This window comes from Alexandromys fortis, unplaced genomic scaffold (genome assembly GCF_014885135.2).
Source record: "Alexandromys fortis isolate MF-2015 unplaced genomic scaffold, M_Fortis_MF-2015_v1.1 scaffold_80, whole genome shotgun sequence".
NCBI classification, from domain to species: Eukaryota; Metazoa; Chordata; class Mammalia; order Rodentia; family Cricetidae; genus Alexandromys; species Alexandromys fortis.
In genome coordinates, this window is record NW_026068174.1 from 5,481,008 (window position 1) to 5,503,115 (window position 22,108).

The 22,108-nt window shown below is 36.1% G+C and overlaps 1 protein-coding gene across 1 annotated transcript in view; it reads left to right on the forward strand.

Moving 5' to 3' along the window:
* The window catches only part of Taok1 (TAO kinase 1), an 84,305-nt gene that overhangs the window by 31,758 nt on the left and 30,439 nt on the right, over window positions 1-22,108 (forward strand). The window contains exons 4-12 of the mRNA XM_050128605.1: window positions 4,316-4,417; window positions 5,207-5,252; window positions 6,922-7,018; window positions 8,579-8,692; window positions 9,998-10,089; window positions 15,858-15,951; window positions 18,145-18,226; window positions 20,543-20,710; window positions 21,111-21,314. Of these exons, the coding sequence (XP_049984562.1) occupies window positions 4,316-4,417; window positions 5,207-5,252; window positions 6,922-7,018; window positions 8,579-8,692; window positions 9,998-10,089; window positions 15,858-15,951; window positions 18,145-18,226; window positions 20,543-20,710; window positions 21,111-21,314 (999 nt within the window). The remainder of the gene's footprint in view (window positions 1-4,315; window positions 4,418-5,206; window positions 5,253-6,921; window positions 7,019-8,578; window positions 8,693-9,997; window positions 10,090-15,857; window positions 15,952-18,144; window positions 18,227-20,542; window positions 20,711-21,110; window positions 21,315-22,108) is intronic.

The window sequence follows — 22,108 nt, forward strand, 5'->3', positions numbered from 1 at the left end:
TTCCCTCCCTTTTTTTTTTTTTTTTTTTTTTTTTTTTTTGATTTTTGAGACAGGGTTACTCCATGGCTTTTTGGAGCCTGTCCTGGAACTAGCTCTTGTAGACCAGGCTGGCCTCGAACTCCCAGAGATCCGCCTGCCTCTGCCTCTGCCTCCCGAGGGCTGGGATTAAAGGCGTGCGCCACCACCGCCCGGCTCTCACATTTCTTTTCAAACCTACAAATGGACCTGGGTTCCTTCAGTCTTTTGTTAATAATACTGCTATGAATAGGAATGCACAAATATTTCTGTAGATTCTTGTTTTAATTTCCTTTGGTTATATGTCTAGAAGGGAACTTGCCGGATTTGTTTCAAAGACTTGAGTTCCTGTTTGTTTTATTTTTATTATTTTTATTGATATTTATTGAGCTCAACATTTTTCTCTGCTCCCCTTCCTGCCTCTCCCCTCCCTCCTTTAACCCTCTCCCAAGGTCCTCATACTCCCAATTTACTCTGGAGATCTTATCTTTTTCTACTTTCTACTTCCCATGTAGATTAGATCTATGTAAGTCTCTCTTAGTGTCCGCATTGTTGTCTAAGTTCTCTGGGATTGTGGTTTGTTGGCTGTTTTCTTTGCTTTATGTTTAAAAACTGCGTATGAGTGAGTACATGTGATAAATGTCTTTCTGGGTCTGGGTTACCTCACTCAATATGATGATTTCTAGATCCATCCATTTGCCCACAAATTTCAAGATGCCATTTTTTTTCTGCTGTGTAGTACTCCATTGTGTAAATGTACCACATTTTTCTTATCCATTCTTCGGTCTAGGGGCATTTAGGTTGTTTCCAGGTTCTGGCTATGACAAACAAAGCTAATATGAACATAGTTGAGCACATGTCCTTGTGGCATGATTGAGCGTCCTTTGGATATATACCCAAAAGTGGTATTACTGGGTCTTGAGGAAGGTTGTTTCCTAATTTTCTGAGAAATCGCCACACTGACATCCAAAGGGGTTGTACCAGCTTGCATTCCCACCAGCAATGCAAAAGTGTTCCCTTTTCCCCACAATCTCTCCAGCTTAAGTTGTCATCAGGGTTTTTAATTTAGCCATTCTTTTTTTTTTTAAATTTATTTATTATGTATACAATATTCTGTCTGTGTATGCCTGCAGGCCAGAAGAGGGCACCAGACCCCATTACAGATGGTTGTGAGCCATCATGTGGTTGCTGGGAATTGAACTCAGGACCTTTGGAAGAGCAGCCAGTGCTCTTAACCTCTGAGCCATCTCTCCAGCCCCTGATCTTAGCCATTCTTATAGGTGTAAGATGGAATCTCAGAGTTGTTTTGATTTGCATTTCTCTGATGACTAAGGATGTTGAACATTTCCTTAAGTGTCTTTCAGCCATTTTAGATGCCTCTGTTGAAAGTTCTCTGTTTAGGTCTGTACTTCATTTTTTTTTTTTTAAATTGGATTATGTGATCTTTTGGTGTCCAATTTCTTGAGTTCTTTGTATATTTTGGAGATCAGACTTCTGTCTGATGTGGGGTTAGTGAAGATCTTTTCCCATTCTGTAGGCTGTCATTTTGTCTTGTTGACTGTGTTCTTTGCTTTACAGAAGGTTTTCAGTTTCAGGAGGTCCCATTTATTAATTATTTCTCAGTGTCTATGCTGCTGGGGTTCTATTTAGGAAGTGGTTCCCTGTGCCAATGCATTCAAGTGTACTTCCCACTTTCTCTTCTATAAGGTTCAGTGTGGCTGGCTTTATGTTGAGGTCTTTGATCCATTTGGACTTGAGTTTTGTGCATGGTGATAGATATGGGTCTATTTTCATTCTTCTACATGTTGATATCCATTTATGCCAGCACCACTTGTTAAATATGCTTTCTTTTTTTCCATTTGATATTTTTTGCTTCTTTAGCAAAGATCAGGTGTTCAAAGATGTGTGGATTGGTATCTGGGTCTTCTATTCAGTTCCATTGGTTCTCCTGTCTGTTTTTATACCAATACCAGGCTGTTTTCAGTACTGTAGCTCTGTAGTAGAGTTTGAAGTCAGGGATTGTGATGCCTCCAGAAGTTCTTTTATTGTACAGGATTGTTTTGGCTATCCTGGGTTTTTTGCTTTTCCATATGAAGTTGAGTACCATTCTTTCGAGGTTTTTGAATAATGTTGATGGAATTTTGATGGGCATTACATTGAATCTGTCCTATTTGTTTTGAATCTGTTTTGTGGTAAATCTTGGTTTGGTGATTATTGAGCTAAGGGTATGGTAATACTATTATATCTTTCTGTCATTTTGGTATCTAAAAACTGATATTTCTTTGAAGCATAATTTTATTTAATGTTGTGTTAAATCAACTTTATGACTAATAGATTGACTAAAACAAGAACTCCAAACAGATTGGTCTTTATACGATATTTATTGAACTTGTGGAATGGCTGATTGGAAGTACGGACTTTTATTTTTAAAGTTTACTGATTTGCTTCATAAGAGTAATTATGTAGGTCTGGAAATTTAGCTCAGAAATAGAGCATTTGCCCAGCATGTTTGTGGCCCTATTTTCATTTCCCAGCAATATACACATGTGTGTGCACACACACAAGTAATATGTGTAGGGACTGGAGGGTTGTCTCAGTGTGTAAAGTACTTGCCACGTAAGTGTGAATACCTGAATTTGACTCCCCTGGACCCACATAAAAGCTAGGTACCTGTCTGTAATCCCAGTGCTTTCATGAGATAGGTGGTGAAGACAGAATCTGCAGAATCTGAATGCACTGTTGACCTGGCATGTACAGCAAAGAAGAACAAAGAGCAGGCCCTGTTTCCCAAAACATTCTCTTGTTGACTATTGATCTCTGCACATGTACCGTGGCATGGCTGTACCTGCACTCACATATGGACATGTGTACACACACACACACATACGAGGATTTAAGGATGTTGCCCTAAATGTTTTCTATATTTCATGATACTTGTGAGAGAAAGAAATCAGCAGAATATGTAGGAAAATCATTATTATACTCCCTTTTTTCTGTTACCTTTAATACATAGTTATTCTATCATTTTCTTTTTATTTTATGTATATGGGTATTTTGCCCACATGTATTTCTGTGCCCCATGTATGTGCCTGGTGTCCAGGGAGTCCAGAAGAAAGTGGTAACAATTGAATGCTGCTGGTGGAAGAGTCAGTTTTCTTTAAGGGTGTGACCCCTGGTAGGTAGTGCAGGTCTAACACTCAAAGTATTTGGACAGCACAAATTGAACTGGATGATTTTGTTTTATTTTATTGGTTTTTCAAGACATGCTTTCTCTGTGTAGTCTTGGCTGTCCTGAAACTCGCTCTGTAGACCAGGCCGCCCTCCAACTCAGACATTCACCTGCCACTGGCTCCCAAGTGTTGGGATTAAAGGTGTGTGCCACCACTGCCCAACTGGATTATCTTTAAAGCAAAAAAGAGAGGGAAAGCAAAATTGGGTGGGTAAATAGGTGGGGTGAATGTGGAATGTTCAAAGTAAGGAGATGAATATGATCACAATACATTCTATGAAATGCTCAAGAAATTAATAAAATTAACTTTAATTAATCATTTAAAAATAATTTTATTTAAAGAAAATAAAAAGATTGACTTCTGAGGGAAAGAAAACCCATGTGTGTTTTATTTTTGTCAATGTGCTTGATTGTTTGATTTAAGATTTTTTATTTTATATGTATTTGTCTGTGTATGTTTTTTTTTAAATATTTATTTATTTATTATGTATACAATATTATGTCTGTGTGTATGTCTGCGGGCCAGAAGAGGGCACCAGACCCCATTACAGATGGTTGTGAGCCACCATGTGGTTGCAGGGAATTGAACTCAGGACCTTTGGAAGAGCAGGCAATGCTCTTAACCACTGAACCATCTCTCCAGCCCTCTGTGTATGTTTGTATACCTTGTGTGTGCCTGGTACTTCTAGAGGCCAGAAAAGGATGGACCACTATAAATGGATAAACTGCCATGTGTGTACTAAGAATTGAACTCAGGTTTTCTAGAAGAGTAACAAGTGCTTTTAACTTCAGAATCATCTCACTAGCCTACTATAAAACATAGTAGGACTCATTGATTATGAATATTATTAAGCTAAAATTTGTCCTTAAATGTCTTGTATCTTATATAACTAAATTAATGGTCTGAATACAGATCTTTTAAACTTTATTTTGACATTTCTGGTATAGATCATAAAGTTGTTTGTTCTTCTTACCTTTTTAAATATAATAATTACTTCTTATGTATCTTTCAAAGAAAAATCAGCTGTTCATAATTCTTCCTTCTGTTCCTTTTTTTCTCCCTCTACATAGAAATGGCAGGATATTATTAAGGAAGTCAAGTTTCTACAAAGAATAAAACATCCCAACAGTATAGAATATAAAGGCTGCTATTTACGGGAACACACTGCATGGGTTGGTATTTGTTCTCTTCCTGTTGTAAATTAAATTAGTTTCTTTTGATTTAGCATAACTTAATGTCTCAAATTGGTTATATGAAGACAGGCTTTATACTTGAATTGTTAGTTCATCCTAGGAGAGGAAGAACAGTATTCTTGCAACTTTTAACAGATAAAGACTTCTCCAGAGTTCATTCATAACTTCAGAAGTACCAACTCAGCATCTAAAGAGTAGTACCATTTATTTGAGAATGGAAGTGAACATACCTTATTGGTGTAAATGTGTGTTAATACATCTAAGTACAAAGATCCTTGTGAAGTTTTGATATATCATGATAAAAATTTGAGGTGACATAATTCCATAGTTGAATAACACTTAACATAGCAAATTGTGACATTGTGTATAAGAATAGTATTATAGAGGTAATTATATATAATTATAAATTTATATAAGAAAATATATATACAATACACAGCTTATATAATTGATTTCATCTTAACATTATTAGAAGACAAGTGTTATCATTGGCTTAAATTTTGTTTAATAGTTTAAAGAAACAGTGTTGCTATGTGGCCTCATATTTTTTGCCTTGGCATCCCAACTACTGAGATCACTGGTGTTACCATGCCTGAATCATTCATTAGGTTAGTTTAATAGATTGCTAAGTATATAACTGTATTGTAAATGTGGATGATAGCTCAAGTTTATTTTACTTTATATTGTCTTCTTGACTTCATATTTATCTCATAGACTAAGTTTTTATAATGTATTTTAATGCATTTAATAATTTTTCTACCCATGCAGCTTGTAATGGAATATTGTTTGGGATCTGCTTCAGATTTGCTAGAAGGTAAACTAACTTTGATTATTGATTTTTGGTTGTTTAATTTTAAAGTCAGGCTATTGTGGCACATATCTTTAATTCTAACACTCAAGAAGCAGAAGCATGTGGATCTCTGATTTTGAGTCTAGCCTGGTCTACAGAGTGAATTCCAGAACTGCCTGGGCTACACAAAAACCCTGTCTCTAAAAAACATAGATAGATAAATGAATAAATGAATGAATTGATGAGTGAAAAAATAAATAAATTTTGAAACATGATCTCTTTAAAGAACCCTTGGAGGTCCTGGAACTTGCTATGTAGACCAGGCTTCTATATCCTGCCTGATTTGATTAAAAACCTGTGCCACCATTCCTGACCTTGATCATTGTTTATTAAAGTTTTAGAGTAAAATAGCAATTTTGTCCTAGAGGTGGTTGTGTACTCCTTTAATTCCAGAACTTGGGCGACAGAGGCAGATGTATCTGAGTTTGAAGCCAGCCCCTGATCTACATACGTAACAAGTTAGTTTCAGAAGAGCCAGAGCTATATAGAGACATCCTGTTTCAAATACCAAATCAATCAAACAAAACAATTCAGTTAGAGTTTATTTAAGCAATATTAATACTAAATAAATATAAAATTTTGCAGAAAGTGTATTATCCCTTGTCTTTTCCTTTTTCTTCATACGAAATTTGCTATCCTTACAAAGTAGGCAGATTTTTCTCTTTGAAACTTTCTATGCATTAAAAAAATTCTTTTTCCTCTATTTGATCTGTTGTGTTAATAAAGTCATCAGGTTAATTGTTGGGTATTGTTAAGTTTAGAGGAACAGTTGATTGTATATTGTTAACCCTTGTCATAAGTGTATTCTAGCTATTGTTTATTGGTCTTGTTTTATCACCATGGAAATTGTCTCCTGCTAAATGCCTGTTTTTCAAAAATTGAGGAGATAGCTCAGTGAGTAAAGCAATTGCTGCACAAATATTAAGACTAAGTTCAAATCCTCAGAACACAAGTAAAGTTAGGTATATGTTGTGTGCCTCAGTAATTCCACTGCTCCATAAGGAGATAGAGGTAGAGACAGGAAAATCCTTAGAGGCTTGTGGCCTAGATAGCCTGGCATATGTGGACAGCAAATACTAAAGAGACTGCCTCAAACAAGGTAGGAGGTGAGGATCAGTGGTTTCCTTTGACCTCCATACATAAACTATGATACACACACATATTATACGCATAGTCACTACAATACCAATGTGTCAGCTGGGTAGTAGTGGCACATGCCTTTAATCTGAGCACTTGGGAGGCAGAGACAGAAGGATTTCTATGAATTTGAAGCTAGCCTGGTCTACAGAGCAAGTTCCAGGACAGCTAGGGCTATACAGAGAACCCCTGTCTAGGAAAACAGACAAACAAACAAACAAACCAGTGTGTCAATTTGTATATTCATTTAAAAAGTTTTTTTTTAATTATTTTATATGGGTTTGTTTGTATTTATGTGCATGTGCACCACAGTGTATATGTGAAAGCCAGAGGACAACTTGACAACTCTTCTTCTAGTGGGTAGGTAGGTTTAGGGAATTGAACTCAGATCCACAGGCTTATACATTTACTCATTAACCTATCTTGTTATCCCTGTATATATTTTTAAACAAGAATATTCTATGTGATTGCTTTCAAATAAATTTTCTTTTCTCAGTTCATAAAAAGCCATTACAAGAAGTGGAAATAGCAGCAATTACACATGGTGCTCTCCAGGGATTAGCTTATTTACATTCTCATACCATGATCCATAGGTAAGTGATTTGAAAATTATCATATATTGACAAGCAAGTGGTTTATTGAATTTATCACCCCTATAGTTCAGTGTCTCTGGAATTTTTGTTTACTTCAGCCAAAAAGAATTGCCTATAAACTCAACACTATTTAGACTGTTTACATATTAGAAAGAACATAGTATATGTGTGTTTCTTTAGGATAATTTTTATTTTTGCCTGCTATGTTTCCTAAAGCATATGTATTTTATGAAACTTAATTGTAGAATTACCTAATTTGTAAACTAGAAGGGGTATTAGGAATCACAGAGTCTTTCTTTTTGTATAATTGATACTTTAATTTGTGACTATAATTTCCCTAAGATTCCAAAGGCAAATAGATTAGAGTATGAACTTAGTGATCTTTTTTTTCCTGATAACTAATAAATTGCAGGTTTGTTCCATTGATTCTGTGACAAAAACCATTTCGATGCATTTTTTTTTAGCACTGCTATTAGTTTTGGCTGTTTAAGATAGATATTAGTATTTAAAATATTATGTGATCCTGTCAGTAACTATTAAACTGTGCAGTACATTCATTTATTTAAAAATAATGGATTGTCATTATTTTTAGATGAGGGTAGGTGAAATCCAAGAGAAATCCATATGGTAGCAAGTGAGCAATTGGCAGAATTGGAGTAAATTTTCTCATCTGCAAAAATACCTCACTATGCATAAGGCTTAGAATTTAATCCACATTACCATACACCCAAAAACACACACATAATCACATCACAGTGGGCAGGGAGAAGTACTTTCCCATTTAAAAAGCAAAAACACACATAAAAAGTGTATTATAGTATACTCACTATTACATGTACTATAACAAGAATCAGTAAGTCTTATAAATTTGTTTTTTCTAAGTTTTAAAATGTTAAGTATGTATTTTAGCATCCATGGAACATGTATTCCTTTTGTGTAAACATTCATATAGCTTAATTTGGATACTGTGTTTGGGGCCATTGATAGTGTATTATATGTGTGCTTCAGTTTTCATTGCATGTTTAATTGGGAACTATGTAAAAGCTTGAGAAGGGGATAATCCTTTTGGTACAAACCCAGTTTGGAATATAAGGTTCTTTACTCTTTTTCCTTTTTTAAAGAAAAGTGTTAAAGCTAGGTGGTGGTGAGTTACAGGACAGCTAGGGCTGTCTCAAAAAAAAAAAAAAAAGAAAAACAGGAAAGAGAAGAAAACTGTTAAAAGGGATACTAGAAATCTTATAAAATGATGAAAGGATTATTAAATTATATTTTCAAAGCCAATTGGTCATACTGATAAACAAACTCAAACACACGCAGTGTAATACAATTGCCTGACTTTTTTTGTTTTGTTAACTATTCTCCTAATTATTAACTATTTACTTGAATTCTGTTTTTGTTGTTACAAAATTTTGTTATCACAATTTATTAATAATTATCACAAATCATAATTATTGCAATACTTGTTTTTTATTTCCTTTCTGCTCTCTTACATTTTAAAAATAATTTCTAACACAGTCTATTGAAGGGAAGTTAACTAATTTTCTGTGTTTCCTAAACCAGAGATATCAAAGCAGGAAATATCCTTCTGACAGAACCAGGCCAGGTGAAACTTGCTGACTTTGGATCTGCTTCCATGGCCTCCCCTGCCAATTCTTTTGTGGGAACGCCATATTGGTAAGAATGGTCTTATCTTCTATTGGTGCTCATAATTAAAATAAGCAGTATTTTAGACTTTCTGTAATATCATTTTCTTGAAAATATGCTATCATGTTGGACTTTAGTTGAGGGTGATGTGCATCCCTGATCCTCTTCCTTCTGTTTTTTTTTTTTTTTTCCCTCCCCGAGACAGGGTTTCTCTGTAGCTTTGGAGCCTGTCCTGGAACTAGATCTTGTAGACCAGGCTGGCCTTGCACTTACAGAGATCTGCCTGCCTTTGCCTCATGAGTGCTGGGATTAAAGACCACCACCAGGCTCCTCTTCCTTCTGTTTTATGAGAGCAAATTTACTTTGTATTACTACTTAGACTGGCAGGTGATTTGGAGGGGTTTTGCTGTTTTGAATTTTCTGCATGAGGAATTTCAGATGTCCAAAAAAATAGAAGTGTGATGAGGTTTTTCATCCTAATTACCCAGCCCAGTAACCTTTATCACATGGTTAATTCTGCCTTCCCTACTTTCTACCCCAGATATTTTCTATTGAAATTCTAGGTAATATCTGCTTTGGTCTTTGAATAATTTTATATGTAGCTGTCAGTGAAAATTTGAAGGAAATATATTTTCAGATATTTAAACTTCCATGTGTCAACTTAAAAGTACCTCTTTTCACATCATCCTGTTTTGTTTTGTTTCTAATCTGTCTTTGAAATCTCTCTTATTTTATAAAAGAAAGACTTGGGGCTGGAGAGATGGCTCAGAGTTAAGAGTATTGCCTGCTCTTCCAAAGGTCCTGAGTTCAATTCCCAACAACCACATGGTGGCTCACAACCATCTGTAATGGGGTCTGGNAATAAATAAATAAATATTTAAAAAATAAATAAAAGAAAGACTTGATTAAATGGTATATTGCTCTGGAATGTAAAGTGTCAAAAGCATATTAGACATTTGTGACTGTCCAGTTTCTAAAACATTAAAGGGTCAGGATACAATTTTATGGCCAGGCTTGTGCCTGCCTTTTCATTTCAGGTAAAACAACTGACAGTTTTGCCCATGGCAAACTTCAATATTTCAGACAAGTATTAGAATTTTGTAATGAAATTTGGGATTTTCTTGTTGGAATATTGTTGAATGATCATGACAGATGGCGAGAATGAGTATCATGTTTTCTGAGCATTGCTAAATACATGCATCACAACTTCTAATTTGCTTCCCGTTGTAAAAATTTTTTGTTTACATATATTGACTGGAGTTCAATCCAATGTTATTTATGTTGATGGAGCTTATATTCTCAAAGTTTTGTTGAATTGAATATTGTATATTTTAGGATGGCCCCAGAAGTAATTTTAGCCATGGATGAAGGACAATATGATGGTAAAGTTGATGTATGGTCTCTTGGAATAACATGTATTGAATTAGGTAAGTATTGTTTTTTATTACTAGGGATTAATTTTTTTTTTGAATCTCACTGTGAAGCCCCCACGATTGTTCTATAATTTGCTATGTAGACCAGAGTGGCTTTAAACTCACAAAGATCCCCCTGTCTCTGCTTTCTGAGTGCTAAGATTAAAAGTGAGCCACCACACCTACCTGAATTAAGTTTTGAGCCAGTTTTTTCAGTTACCATATTAAATTAGTTTTTTGTCTGACATCTCAATTTTTTGAAAAATATTTGGTTTTATATGTGTATAGGTATTTTTCTCTGCCTGAATGCGTGAGTTCCATACATGTGCCTGGTATCTGGTATCCAGGGAGACCAGAAGAGAGTGTGTTGGATCCTTGGGACTGTAATTGCCGATGGTTCTGAACCTCTGTGTAGGTGCTAGGAATTGAACTCAGGTTTTCAGGAAGAACAGGCAGTTCTCTTAACTCTTGAGCCATCTCTTCAGCCTCAAATTTAAGGGGGAAAAAAATAAATCATTTAAAACTTTTACTTTGATCATCTGATAATTTCTATATTAACCTAATATATATTGGATAAAATATATTTGCTATTAGTTCAAAAATAACTTTTCACTGTTGTCTTAAATATCTGTCTGACATTAATGTTTGTTTAATACTTACAGTGTACCAACTATTACTATATTTTCTTTCCACAGAATGTTTCTTAGTCATTTATGAATCATTCATTACTATATATGTTACCTTTTTTTTTTTTTTTTTTTTGAGACAGAGTTTCTCTGTGTAACAATAGCACTAGAACTCTCTTTGTAGACCAGGCTGCCTTCAAACTCAGAGATCTGTCTGCCTCTGCCTTCTTGAGTGCTGGGATTAAGGTGTGTGCCACCACTGTCCTGCAAGTTAGTTACTTTTAAATTTAGAAATTAGATGTCCAAACTGCCCCTTTTGGGTAGGCCTTGACTCCTGTTATGGTGGAGGATTACAAATTCAAGGTCTTCCTGACAAGAGAGGGAATTCAAAGTAGCCTGGGAAATTTAGTAAGACCTGCAAAAGACAGTAAGTCAGACTTTGTTCAAGTGGAACCATAGTGTTATAGGTATTTAGTGTGGGTTAGAATTGGTAAAACATACATGCACAATAATAAATATTAAGACCTCTGAAATTAAGAAAATAAATTTGGCCAGGCATATGCCACCATGCCTTTATTATCCAGCACTGGAGAATAGAAGACAGGCAGGCAGATTTCTGAGTTTGAGACCTTCTTGGTCTACATAGTAAGAGTTCCAGGCAACCAGGGCCACATAGTGAGAGCCTGTCTTTTAAAAATTAATTCTTTTGTTTAAATGAAATTTAGATAGTTTATAAGAATGTGAGAAGTTGGTGGTATAGTTTGGTTGGTGTAGTGTACATATTCATGAAGCCTTGTGTTTGGTACCAATAGCCCAGAGACCAAGCATGATAGAATATGCCTGTAATCCCATAACTCAGGAGAATCAGGAGTTTAAGGTCATACTGAGCTACATGATGATTTAGAGTGCAGCCTGGTCTACAAGAGATTCTTTATCAAGAAAAAAGAAAAGAAAGAAAGAAAAGAGATCAAGACACGTCCTGATGACACATATGGTAATGCCAGCATTTGGGTAGAAGGTTTAGGAGAATCTTTATTTGACCTACATAGTGATGTCCAAGTCAGTCAATGCTGCATAGGGATACACTGAATTTCAAAAAAATCTTGGCTCTGGGCTGGAGAGATGGCTCAGAGGTTCAGAGCACTGACTGCTCTTCCAGAGGTCCTGAGTTCAATTCCCAGCAACCACATGGTGGCTCACAACCATCTATGAGATCTGGCGCCCTCTTCTGGTGTGTGGGAAGCAGAATGTTGTACACATAATAAATAAATAAATTAATTAAAAAAAATCTTGGCTCTATAAAAATATATATAGACTAGGCTGGCTTAGATAGATCACAGAGATCTGCCTGCCTCTGCCTCCAGAGTACTGGGATTAAAGGTGTGAACACCATGTTCATCAAAAAAGAAAAAAAAATTTAGACTAAAATTGTTTGTTTGAAGGGCTAGAGATACAGCTCTGTTGGTAGATTCACTCTATCTAAGTGAAACCTGGGGTTTGATTCCCCTGAACCATATAAAACTAAGAATGAGGCAGAATGGTTAGAAATTCAAAGTCATCCACAACTATATAAGGAAGTTTGCACCTCTCCTGGACTATAAAACCTAGAAGAGATGAGAATAGAGGTCAGCTGAATCTACCTAATTGAAGACCTTAATAATAACAGAAGTGGATATTATTCTTCCATTCATTCCAAATATCTTCAGTATTCCTTTTCTCTTTCCCTATAGTTCTTGTCCCCCAACCCCTTTGTTTCTAGATTGTGTTTCTCTGTATTCCTGACTGTCCTGGAACTTACTTTGTAGCCCAGGCTGGAACTCAGAGATCCGCCTACCTCTTCTGCCCAAGTGCTGGGATTAAAGGTGTATACCTCCATTGCCTGGCTTGTACAGTATTCTTCAAACTACTATGTGAGGTAGAATATAGATAACCTGTTAGCCAGTGAACCAACTGTGCTAACCTAAAGTGGATGTCAGATTTGAGTGTAGTAGTGAGTTCCTGTAACATAGTATGAAATTAGAAATGGATAAGGAGTATGTATGCGAGAGGAAGGTTCAGTGTGGAGATTAAAAGATCTGATAGTTAGTAAAGCATTCATTCCTGGAGATGTCTTAAGAGTTTTTTAGAGATCAAGGAAAGTAGGGAGGAGAGTTAGTGTTTATAGAAGCAATCCATATTTGGGATAACCTAGTATAGCCAAATAAAAATGATGGGAACTTACCCTAATGAGGCATTCCTCACTGCAGAGAAGAGACCTGGTTTGCCTGAGATGTCAGAAACCAAAAAGTTATTCCCACTGTGTTTGGAATAGGGCATTGGCAGAGAGTGACAGCAGAAATGCTACCTTGGTTACACACAAAAGCAGATTATTAAATAAACAGTAAAGTCTCAGTATGATGATTCATGCCTATAATCACAGCACTTGGGAGACTGAAATAAGAGGATTGCCATGAAGTCTAGGTAAGCCTGCACTGCAGAATAAGACTAAAATCGGGTGAAAGGCAAGGGAGGAGGTAGTAGGAATAATATTTGCTATTGTTAAAGTACAGTGTAGCAAATACTGTGGTTTTGGATTGAAATTTGAGATGAAATGCTGAATTATTCTTTGTTTTTTCTTTTGTTTTTGATTTTGATTTTTTTTTGAGGCAGGGTCTCATGTAGCAGACTGTTTTGAAGTTCATTATGTATACCAGGCTGCTGACTCTGCCTCCTGAGTGCTGAGACTAAAGGCTTGCACTACCACACCTGGCTATTATTTTTAATAATGTAGAAAGAAATGTGTTATATGTGTCTGTTAAGTTTTTGCATGTGTTCTTTAATTCTGTCTGTTGAAAAGATGTAAAAATGGGGGGCTGGAGAGATGGCTCAGAGGTTAAGAGAACTGACTGCTGTTCCAGAGGTCCTGAGTTCAATTCCCAGCAACCACATGATGGCTCACACCCATCTATAATGATATCTGGTGCCCAGAACACTATATACATAATAAATAAAAATTAAAAAAAAAGATGTAAAAATGGGCCAGAGAGATGACTTAGCTCTAAAGAGCCCTTGCTGCTTTTGCAGAGAACCAGACTTTAGTTCTTATCATTTTTATCAGGTGGTTCACAACTGCCTGTAACTCCACTGCCAGGGAATCTGACACCCTCTTCTGGTGTCAATGGCTGTCTACAACTCAGGGAGTCGTTTCTTTTTCCTTATATCATGTGGGTTTTGAGGGGATTGAATTCAGGTTATCAGGCATGGTGGCAAGTGCTTTCACCTACTGAGCCATCTCCCCCAATTTCACCTTTTAGAAAAATCTGAACTGAGAATAAACAAATAACAGAATAATAAAGTAAGATCAAAATAAAAACTCAGTTAAGCAGAAAATTGAAAAATAGAAAACATCATTGAAACTAAAATCTGGCTACTTATGAAAGTCATTAAAATTGATAAACCTTTTTTCATTTTGGTTAGAAAAAAAGATACAAATTTCTAATATTAGGAACGAGAGAAACCAGGTGTGATAGATCACATTTATAATCCCAAGATTTAGGAAACTGACGGTAGGTGAATCACCATGGTTTGGAGCTAGTCTGGCCATGTAGTGAGTTCCGGTTAGCCTGGTCTATAGTGTAAGACATTGTCTAAAAAGTAGAATCAAAGATAGGGGCTGTGAATGAGGAATAACAATTAATATTGATTATTAAAGATTATGTAGGGGACTAAACAGATGCATTAGCAGTTAAAGTACTCATACTACTCTAGGGGATCTGACATCCTCTTCTGGTTTCTTGTATACATACCCTATGCAGACACAAACAAATAATTTTAAAATAGCAACAAAAATAAAATGAAGGCCAGGGGATATGTAAATAGGACACTTGCTTTGTAAATATGGCCAGAGTACAAATCTCAGCACACAGGAGGCAGATACAAGCGGATCTCTGTGAGTTTGAGGCCAGTCTGGTCTACAGAGTGAGTTCCAGGACAGCCAAGGCTACACAAAGAAACCAGGCTTGCAAAACAAAACAAAACAAAACAAAACAAAAAAAAAAAGAAATCCCTGTGTTAGGGCAATAAAGGAAGACACTGATCCATATGCAAAGGTGCGTATAACCATGTGTACCCCCAAAAATGATATGAAAATATGAACAGTTTTCTGTCTGAATTTGAAGACTCGATGCAGTGGTCTGATTCCTTGACAGACACAGATGATTAAAACTACATATGGCAATATTGATTAGGGTTTTGGAACCAAACTTCAATAGAGTTTGCTATCAGGTGACTCTAACACCGTTGAGTGGCACAATTTAATGCATATCATGTGGTTTTTTGAAAATGTTCTTATATATATTGAAGTATTTAGGGATGGTGGACCATCAGAGCAAGCAGTTTATCTCAATTGAGTCACATTTAAAAGTTCTTTGTAGGAGCTGAAAAAAACTGCACAGCTGTTAAAGTTGCTCTTCCAGAGTACCTGAGTTCTATTCCCAGCACCCACATGGTGGTGGCTCACAACTATCTGTAATGGGATCTGATGTCTTCTTCTGGTGTTTGTGAAGATGGATCACTCATATACATAAAATAAATAAATAGCCAGGCAGTGATGGTACATGCCTGTAATCCCAGTACTGTGGAGTCAGAGGCAGGTGGATGGGTTTCTAAGTTCAAGGCCAGTCTGGTCTTAAAGAATTCCAGGACAGGCTCCAAAGCTACAGAGAAACCATCTCAAAACAAACAAACAAACAAAAAAACCCAAAACCAAAACAAAAATAAATAGATACACACATACATACATTCATTCATATTTTTAAAGAGAAGTTCTTTGTAGCCAGGTGTTCTGGTGTTCCTGAAGACAGATCGCTCATATACATAAAAATAATAAATAGCCGGGCGGTGGTGGTGGATGTTTTTAATCCCAGCATGCGGGAGGCAGATGCAGGTGGTTCCCTACAAGTTCGAGGCCAGCCTGGTCTACAAAGTGAGTTCTAGGACAGTCAGGGCTGTTACACAGAGAAACTCTGGCTTCCAAAACAACTAAATAAAAAAGGTCTTTCTACAATTTTTTTAATTAAGCTTAAAGTTGTTTTCAAAATGTGTTCTTTAAAATTTGATCAACATTTTACTATTCTTATATATTCATATTCTAACAAAAGGGTTTCTTCTCTTTCATAGCCGAGAGGAAGCCTCCTTTATTTAATATGAATGCAATGAGTGCCTTATATCACATAGCCCAAAATGAATCCCCTACACTACAGTCTAATGAATGGTGAGTATTCCCACAAGATACTGATTAACGTTTTGAAAATTTTGTTAATATTGATAAAATATAAATTGTTATCAATATGATTCAATTTTATATAAGTAAATGTAGTACTTGAAAAGTAAGTAGGTTTACTTTTTCATTAAATTTTTGGAGCACAAATAATCCTAATTTTTTTAAAATATTTATTATGTATATCATATTCTGTCTGTGTATATGCCTACAGGCCAGAAGAGGGCACCAGACCCCATTACAGAGGGTTGTGAGCCACCATGTAGTTGCTGGGAATTGAACTCAGGACCTTTGGAAGAGCAGGCAATGCTCTTAACCTCTGAGCCATCTCTCCAGCCCCTAATCCTAATAATTTAATAGTGTTTTAAAGCATTAATTTTTACAACAAAATGTATAGATTGTTATAACCTGTTGTGATAATTATTTGATAAATAGATTATCATTTACATTATAAAAGACATAGGTAAGATGGTATGATTTTTTTTTCTTTCAAAATTGTTAGTTTATCTAAAACCTTGGGAACACTCTAGCTAACTGTTATTCTCATTTCTCTGATTTTTCTTCTGGTGTGTAGTCTTTGACTTGATAAAACTTCATGTTAAATAGTATGTGGAGAAGAGATTAACAAGTTTAGACTAGAATTGTTATGAGTTGAAAAATTGTGCATTAGTTACTTTTCTCATTTCTGTAACAAAAGGCAAGTTAAAGAAGGAAGAGGTTATTTGAAATGACAGTTTAAGGATATAGTCCATCATGATGGGGAAGGCATGATGGTAGGAACTTGATACCTTGTGTCTTCAGTGAGGAATTGCATAGAGATTGATCCTGGAGCTCCATTTGCCTTGCCCTATTTATTCAGCCTGGGACTACGGCCCATGGGATGGTGCCATCTACATTCAGCGTGGGTCTTCCTCAGTTGTATCTTCCTGGAAGCACCCTCATAGACCCACTCAGGTGTGTTTCCATGGTAATTCTAAATTCTGTTCAGTTGATAGAATTAGCCATTACCATTCTACCCCTTGTCAGCATTACACTTCTTTCCCCTAAAGTTGCATGTTCATTTCTTTTTTTTTGTTTTTTTGAGACAGCGTTTCTCTGTGGCTTTGGAGCCTGTCCTGGGACTAGCTCTGTAGACCAGGCTGGTCTCGAACTCACAGAGATCCACCTGCCTCTGCCTCCCGAGTGCTGGGATTAAAGGCGTGCGCCACCATCGCCCGGCACATGTTCATTTCTTAATACAAAATATTATTTTATCTCTGAAAGTTTCCATAGTCTTTAACAGTTCCAACATTATATAAAAACCCACTGCCTGAGGTCTCTTCTGAGAGGTAAGGTAAACTTATGATCACTTGTACAATGAAAAACAATTTTCTGTGATCCCTGCCTTTAGGAGGATGAGACAGGAGGATTACTTCAAGTTTAAGTCCAGCCTGGGCTATAGTGTGAAACCCTTTCTCAAAAAACAAACAACAACAACAAAATTTGTTACCATTTTAATATTGGAGATAAACGTTGATGGAATAATTATTTATTGGATGATCACTGAACTCCCATGAACAATACTATAATGACACATTATAGGCTTTTAATATTTTAATATATCTATTGGTTTTCTAGATTTTTAATAGAAGCCTTATCCTTTTGGTCAGGGTCAGCAATTGCTCAGGTGTTTAAAAATGTTCTTCTCTCCTGGTCTACAGAGTAAGTTTCAGAACTATACTGAAAAGATCTGTCTTGAAAAACAAAACAAACAAAATGTTCTTCTCCAGAGGGAATAAGAGTTATATTCTAAACATGTTCTATAGAAAACAATCCAAAGTACAAATAAGAAGATAATTAAAGGGAGGAGTCTGGTATTTGAATGGAGAAAAACTCTGGATGGCCTTTGTTCCTTTAGACTCAATATTGAGTGATTTCTGATAGATAAATCTGTGAAACAGGATTTTTTTCTAGCTAAGTATATAGTCTGCCATGGCACTCTACCCCCAGCCTAGGATTTTTAAATGTTCTGTGTTAGTCTATTTTTGGAAAATGTTAACAGTAATTGGTTGCTTTGGATCACCTTGAATAGATAAAATTATATTATCATTTCTTTTCCATTCTTCCTCCCGTGAGTAGGCTTAAGCCTTTTGGATGTGTTTTTAAAGGAAATAGCAATATGTTCACTTGATACTTTCTTTACAATAGGTCTGATTATTTTCGCAACTTTGTAGATTCTTGCCTCCAGAAAATCCCTCAAGATCGCCCTACATCAGAGGAACTTTTAAAGGTCAGTTTATAAAACTCTATTATGTTTATCCCTTAGAAAACTATTTAAAATTGCTTTGTTGGTTTTTTTCTCAATCAGGATTAACTATATTAGTTTTCAATAAAATATGAAATTTGGGGCCAGTGAATTAGCTCAGTACGGGCACTTTTTTCCAGTGCTAAGAACTTGCATTGAATCCCTGAAATCCACATGGTTGAAAGGCGAGAACTAATTTCAGCATGCATGTTTGTGTTGTGATCCCCCTTCATAAATAATAAACACATGTAATCAAGGCTTTGTAGTTCTAAAACAACAATTTAAAGGGATTTTTATTATTGTTGTTGTTGTTGTTGTTTTCCAGTGCTGGCAATAGAATGGGACTACATATTAAGCATGTACTGTTATTCAGCTATTTTCCCCAGGCTATTTAAATGCTAATTTTTGCTTTATGAGATAGTGTCTCAACTCTATAGCTGTGACTGTCCTGGAAGTTACCATATAGACACCAGGCCTTGAGTTCAGAGACCCCCCCCTGCCTCTGCCTCCTAAGTGCTGATATGAACCACCCACTCTGCTAAAAATACTAATATTTTTATATAATTATCTCTTGAAACATGTATTTGTGATTCTGGGTATTGAACTCAGGACTTTGAGTGTAGTAGGTCGGAGTTTTCCTAATTGAGCAATACCCCTAGGCCTTGGTAACTTACCTTAGATACTGTATTTTTGTTTAAAAGATTTTTTAGGGGGTGTGTGTGGGGGAGTGCACAAATGAGTGAGACAGGGGTGGGGGAGGGAGGTACTTCTTCTGAGGAAGGATCTCAGCTAGGCTAGAAGCTAGAGAGGCTTACTGCTCCTCCTCCATTTATAAGCACTTCAGCTTGTTACAGATGCTGGCATCCAAACTCTTAACTCACTTAGCAATGAAATACTATAAAAATTATGTAGCTTTAGATTGACAAGATGACCTAGTGAGTTAAGGCACTTGCTACCAAACCTGAAGAACTGAGTGCTATCTCTGGAACTCATAAAAAGAGAAAACTGACTCTTAAGAGGTTGTCTTCTGTCCTCCACATAGAATTTTACTGATTTTAATGTAGTGTTTTTTTTTTGCTTTTTGGTTTCTCTCTCTCTCTCTCTCTCTCTCTCTCTCTCTCTCTCTCCCTCCCTCCCTCCCTCCCTTCTTCCCTCCCTCCCTCTTCCTTCATCTCTCTCTCCCTCTCTCCTTCCCTCCCCAAGGTCTCATCATGCTTTGTCTGGTATAGAACGCAATATATAGACCAGACTGACCTTGCACTCTCAGAGATTCTCCTGTTTGCCTTCCCAGTACAGGGGTTAAAAGTGTCTGAGAAAATGAATGAATAAATAAGCAATATTGCATCTTGACGAGGTAGTAATGAGCATTTGACTCTAGCTAGTTGTTTCCACAAGATTTATATAAACTTTATTTATTTATTTGTTTGTTTGTTTATGTGTGTGGTTGTGTTTTGCCTGCATGTATGTTTGTGTGAGGGTGTCAGATCCCCTGGAATTGGAGTTATAGGCAGATATGAGCTGCCACGTGAGTGCTGGGAATTGATCCCGGGTCCTCTTGAAGAGCAGCCACTGACTGCTCTTAACCACTGAACCATCTCTCCAGCCCTCTATATGAACTATTTTTACATAATTTTTTCACCTACAGATGTCAGCTAAATTAAACTACAACAAATATATACACATACATTTGATAATATTGTTCAATCACATTATATAGAAAAACAGTAAAAATTTTCCATACTGCTTTTGTAGTTCCAGGGAATAAGCTCACCTATGGTCTCAGAAATAAAAGCTTGGCCAACTGAGCACTCACACTAGCAACACATTTTAATATCTGGGCATGGCTGTTTATGCCTGTAATTCAGCACAAGGAGTACCACGAGTTCAAAGCCAGCATTTAACTGTAACAAGAAAAAGAAATCCATAATGTCTAAGTTCTTATTACTTAATTTATTGATAGTAAATTTTCCTAGTTGAATCAAGCATGGGTTTTTTTTTTTTGTTTTGTTTTTAGAATTTATTAGCTTTGATAATTTCAACTGTATTTTCATTGGCCAACTAAATATATCATGATGAGGATTTTATTCAAGATATTTATGAAGGTACAAGTTGAATGTGGAAATTACTACTTTCTAAGTATCAGAGTCATAGATGTAATAGAATTAAATAGCTATAGATTGTATGAATTGTGTATCTTAGGGTAATAACTGTAGATTGAAAAAGGAATATATTTGAACTAATTAGGAAAAAAGTTAACTTTTTTTTTTTTTTTTTTTTTTTTTTAATTTTCTGCTCTTCCAGCACATGTTTGTTCTTCGAGAGCGCCCGGAAACAGTGTTAATAGATCTCATTCAAAGGACAAAGGATGCAGTAAGAGAGCTGGACAATCTGCAGTATCGAAAAATGAAGAAACTTCTTTTCCAGGAGGCACATAATGGACCAGCGGTAGAAGCACAGGAAGAAGAGGAGGTATAATTGATCAGATTTTTAGTTGCATTTATTATTGATTTCTTACACTACTTGTTCAGCCAAACATACTTTTTATATCCCTGGTTTCAGTATATTGTGCTCTTATCATTGATGCTCTGAAATTCTAGTTATGAACAAAGGTCTTTAATGTTATTTTAGGGGTATGGGATTTATCTCATTTGTAAAGCAGTTGGATCCTGGGTTTGGTCTTTAGCTCAAAAAAAAAAAAAAGAAATCTTGTTACGATATACTTTCTATCAAACCCTTTATATTGTATAGTAAAGGATACATGAAGTCTTTTATTAAAGAAACCTGTTTGTGTTCATCAGGCTTTTCTTCTCCTTTAATCTATAATTGAGAAAAGATTTGGATATTGTAATTTAATGCTCTTTTCCTTTAGGAGCAAGATCATGGTGTTGGCCGGACAGGAACAGTGAATAGTGTTGGAAGTAATCAGTCTATTCCCAGTATGTCTATCAGTGCCAGCAGCCAAAGCAGCAGTGTTAACAGTCTTCCAGATGCCTCGGATGACAAGAGTGAGCTTGACATGATGGAGGGAGACCATACAGTGATGTCTAATAGTTCTGTCATCCATTTAAAACCTGTGAGTATTGCTTTTTCCTGGGGGGAGAAAAACAACAAAAAAAACCCACCTCAACTTTGATCCATCATTTTCTTTGACTGATTAATTCAAGAGGGTTTTTTTTTTTTTGTTTTTTTTCTTTTAAGTTTAAGAATTCTGGGTGTGATGGCACACACCTGAATCCCAGCACTTGGAAAAATCAGGAATTCAAGGGCTGCCTCAGCTACACAGTAAATTTGAGGCTGGCTGTATGTGATTCTGTGTTTCATCACCATCACCACTGTCCTTTAAAAAAGGAAAAAAGAGAGCCGGAGAGATGGCTCAGAGGTTAAGAGCACTGATTGCTCTTCCAGAGATCCTGAGTTCAATTCCCAGCAACCACATGGTGGCTCACAACCATCTGTAATGAGATCTGGTGCCCTCTTCTGGCATGCAAGCATACATGGAAGGAATGTTGTATACATAATAAATAAATTAAAAAAAAATCACAGTTCGTGTATGCTAGAGAGCTGGCTCAGTGATTAAGATCATTTGTTGCTCTTTCAGAGGACTGAGTTTGTTTCTCTGCATCCACAACAAGCAACTGTGTCCCTATCCAAGGGATATAATGCCCTCTTCTGGACTCCATGGACATCTGCATTCAAAATGTAAAGATAATTGTGTATGTGCATATTCATGCACACAAACAAAATCTTTAAAATTCAGGGTTACATAGAGGACAACATTCTTCCACCCCATGCCCAGAAGAGCAAACTTTAGACCATTTTTGTTTTCCATAGCAATGGTCTGAAGTGTTAATATGTTACGTGGAGTTG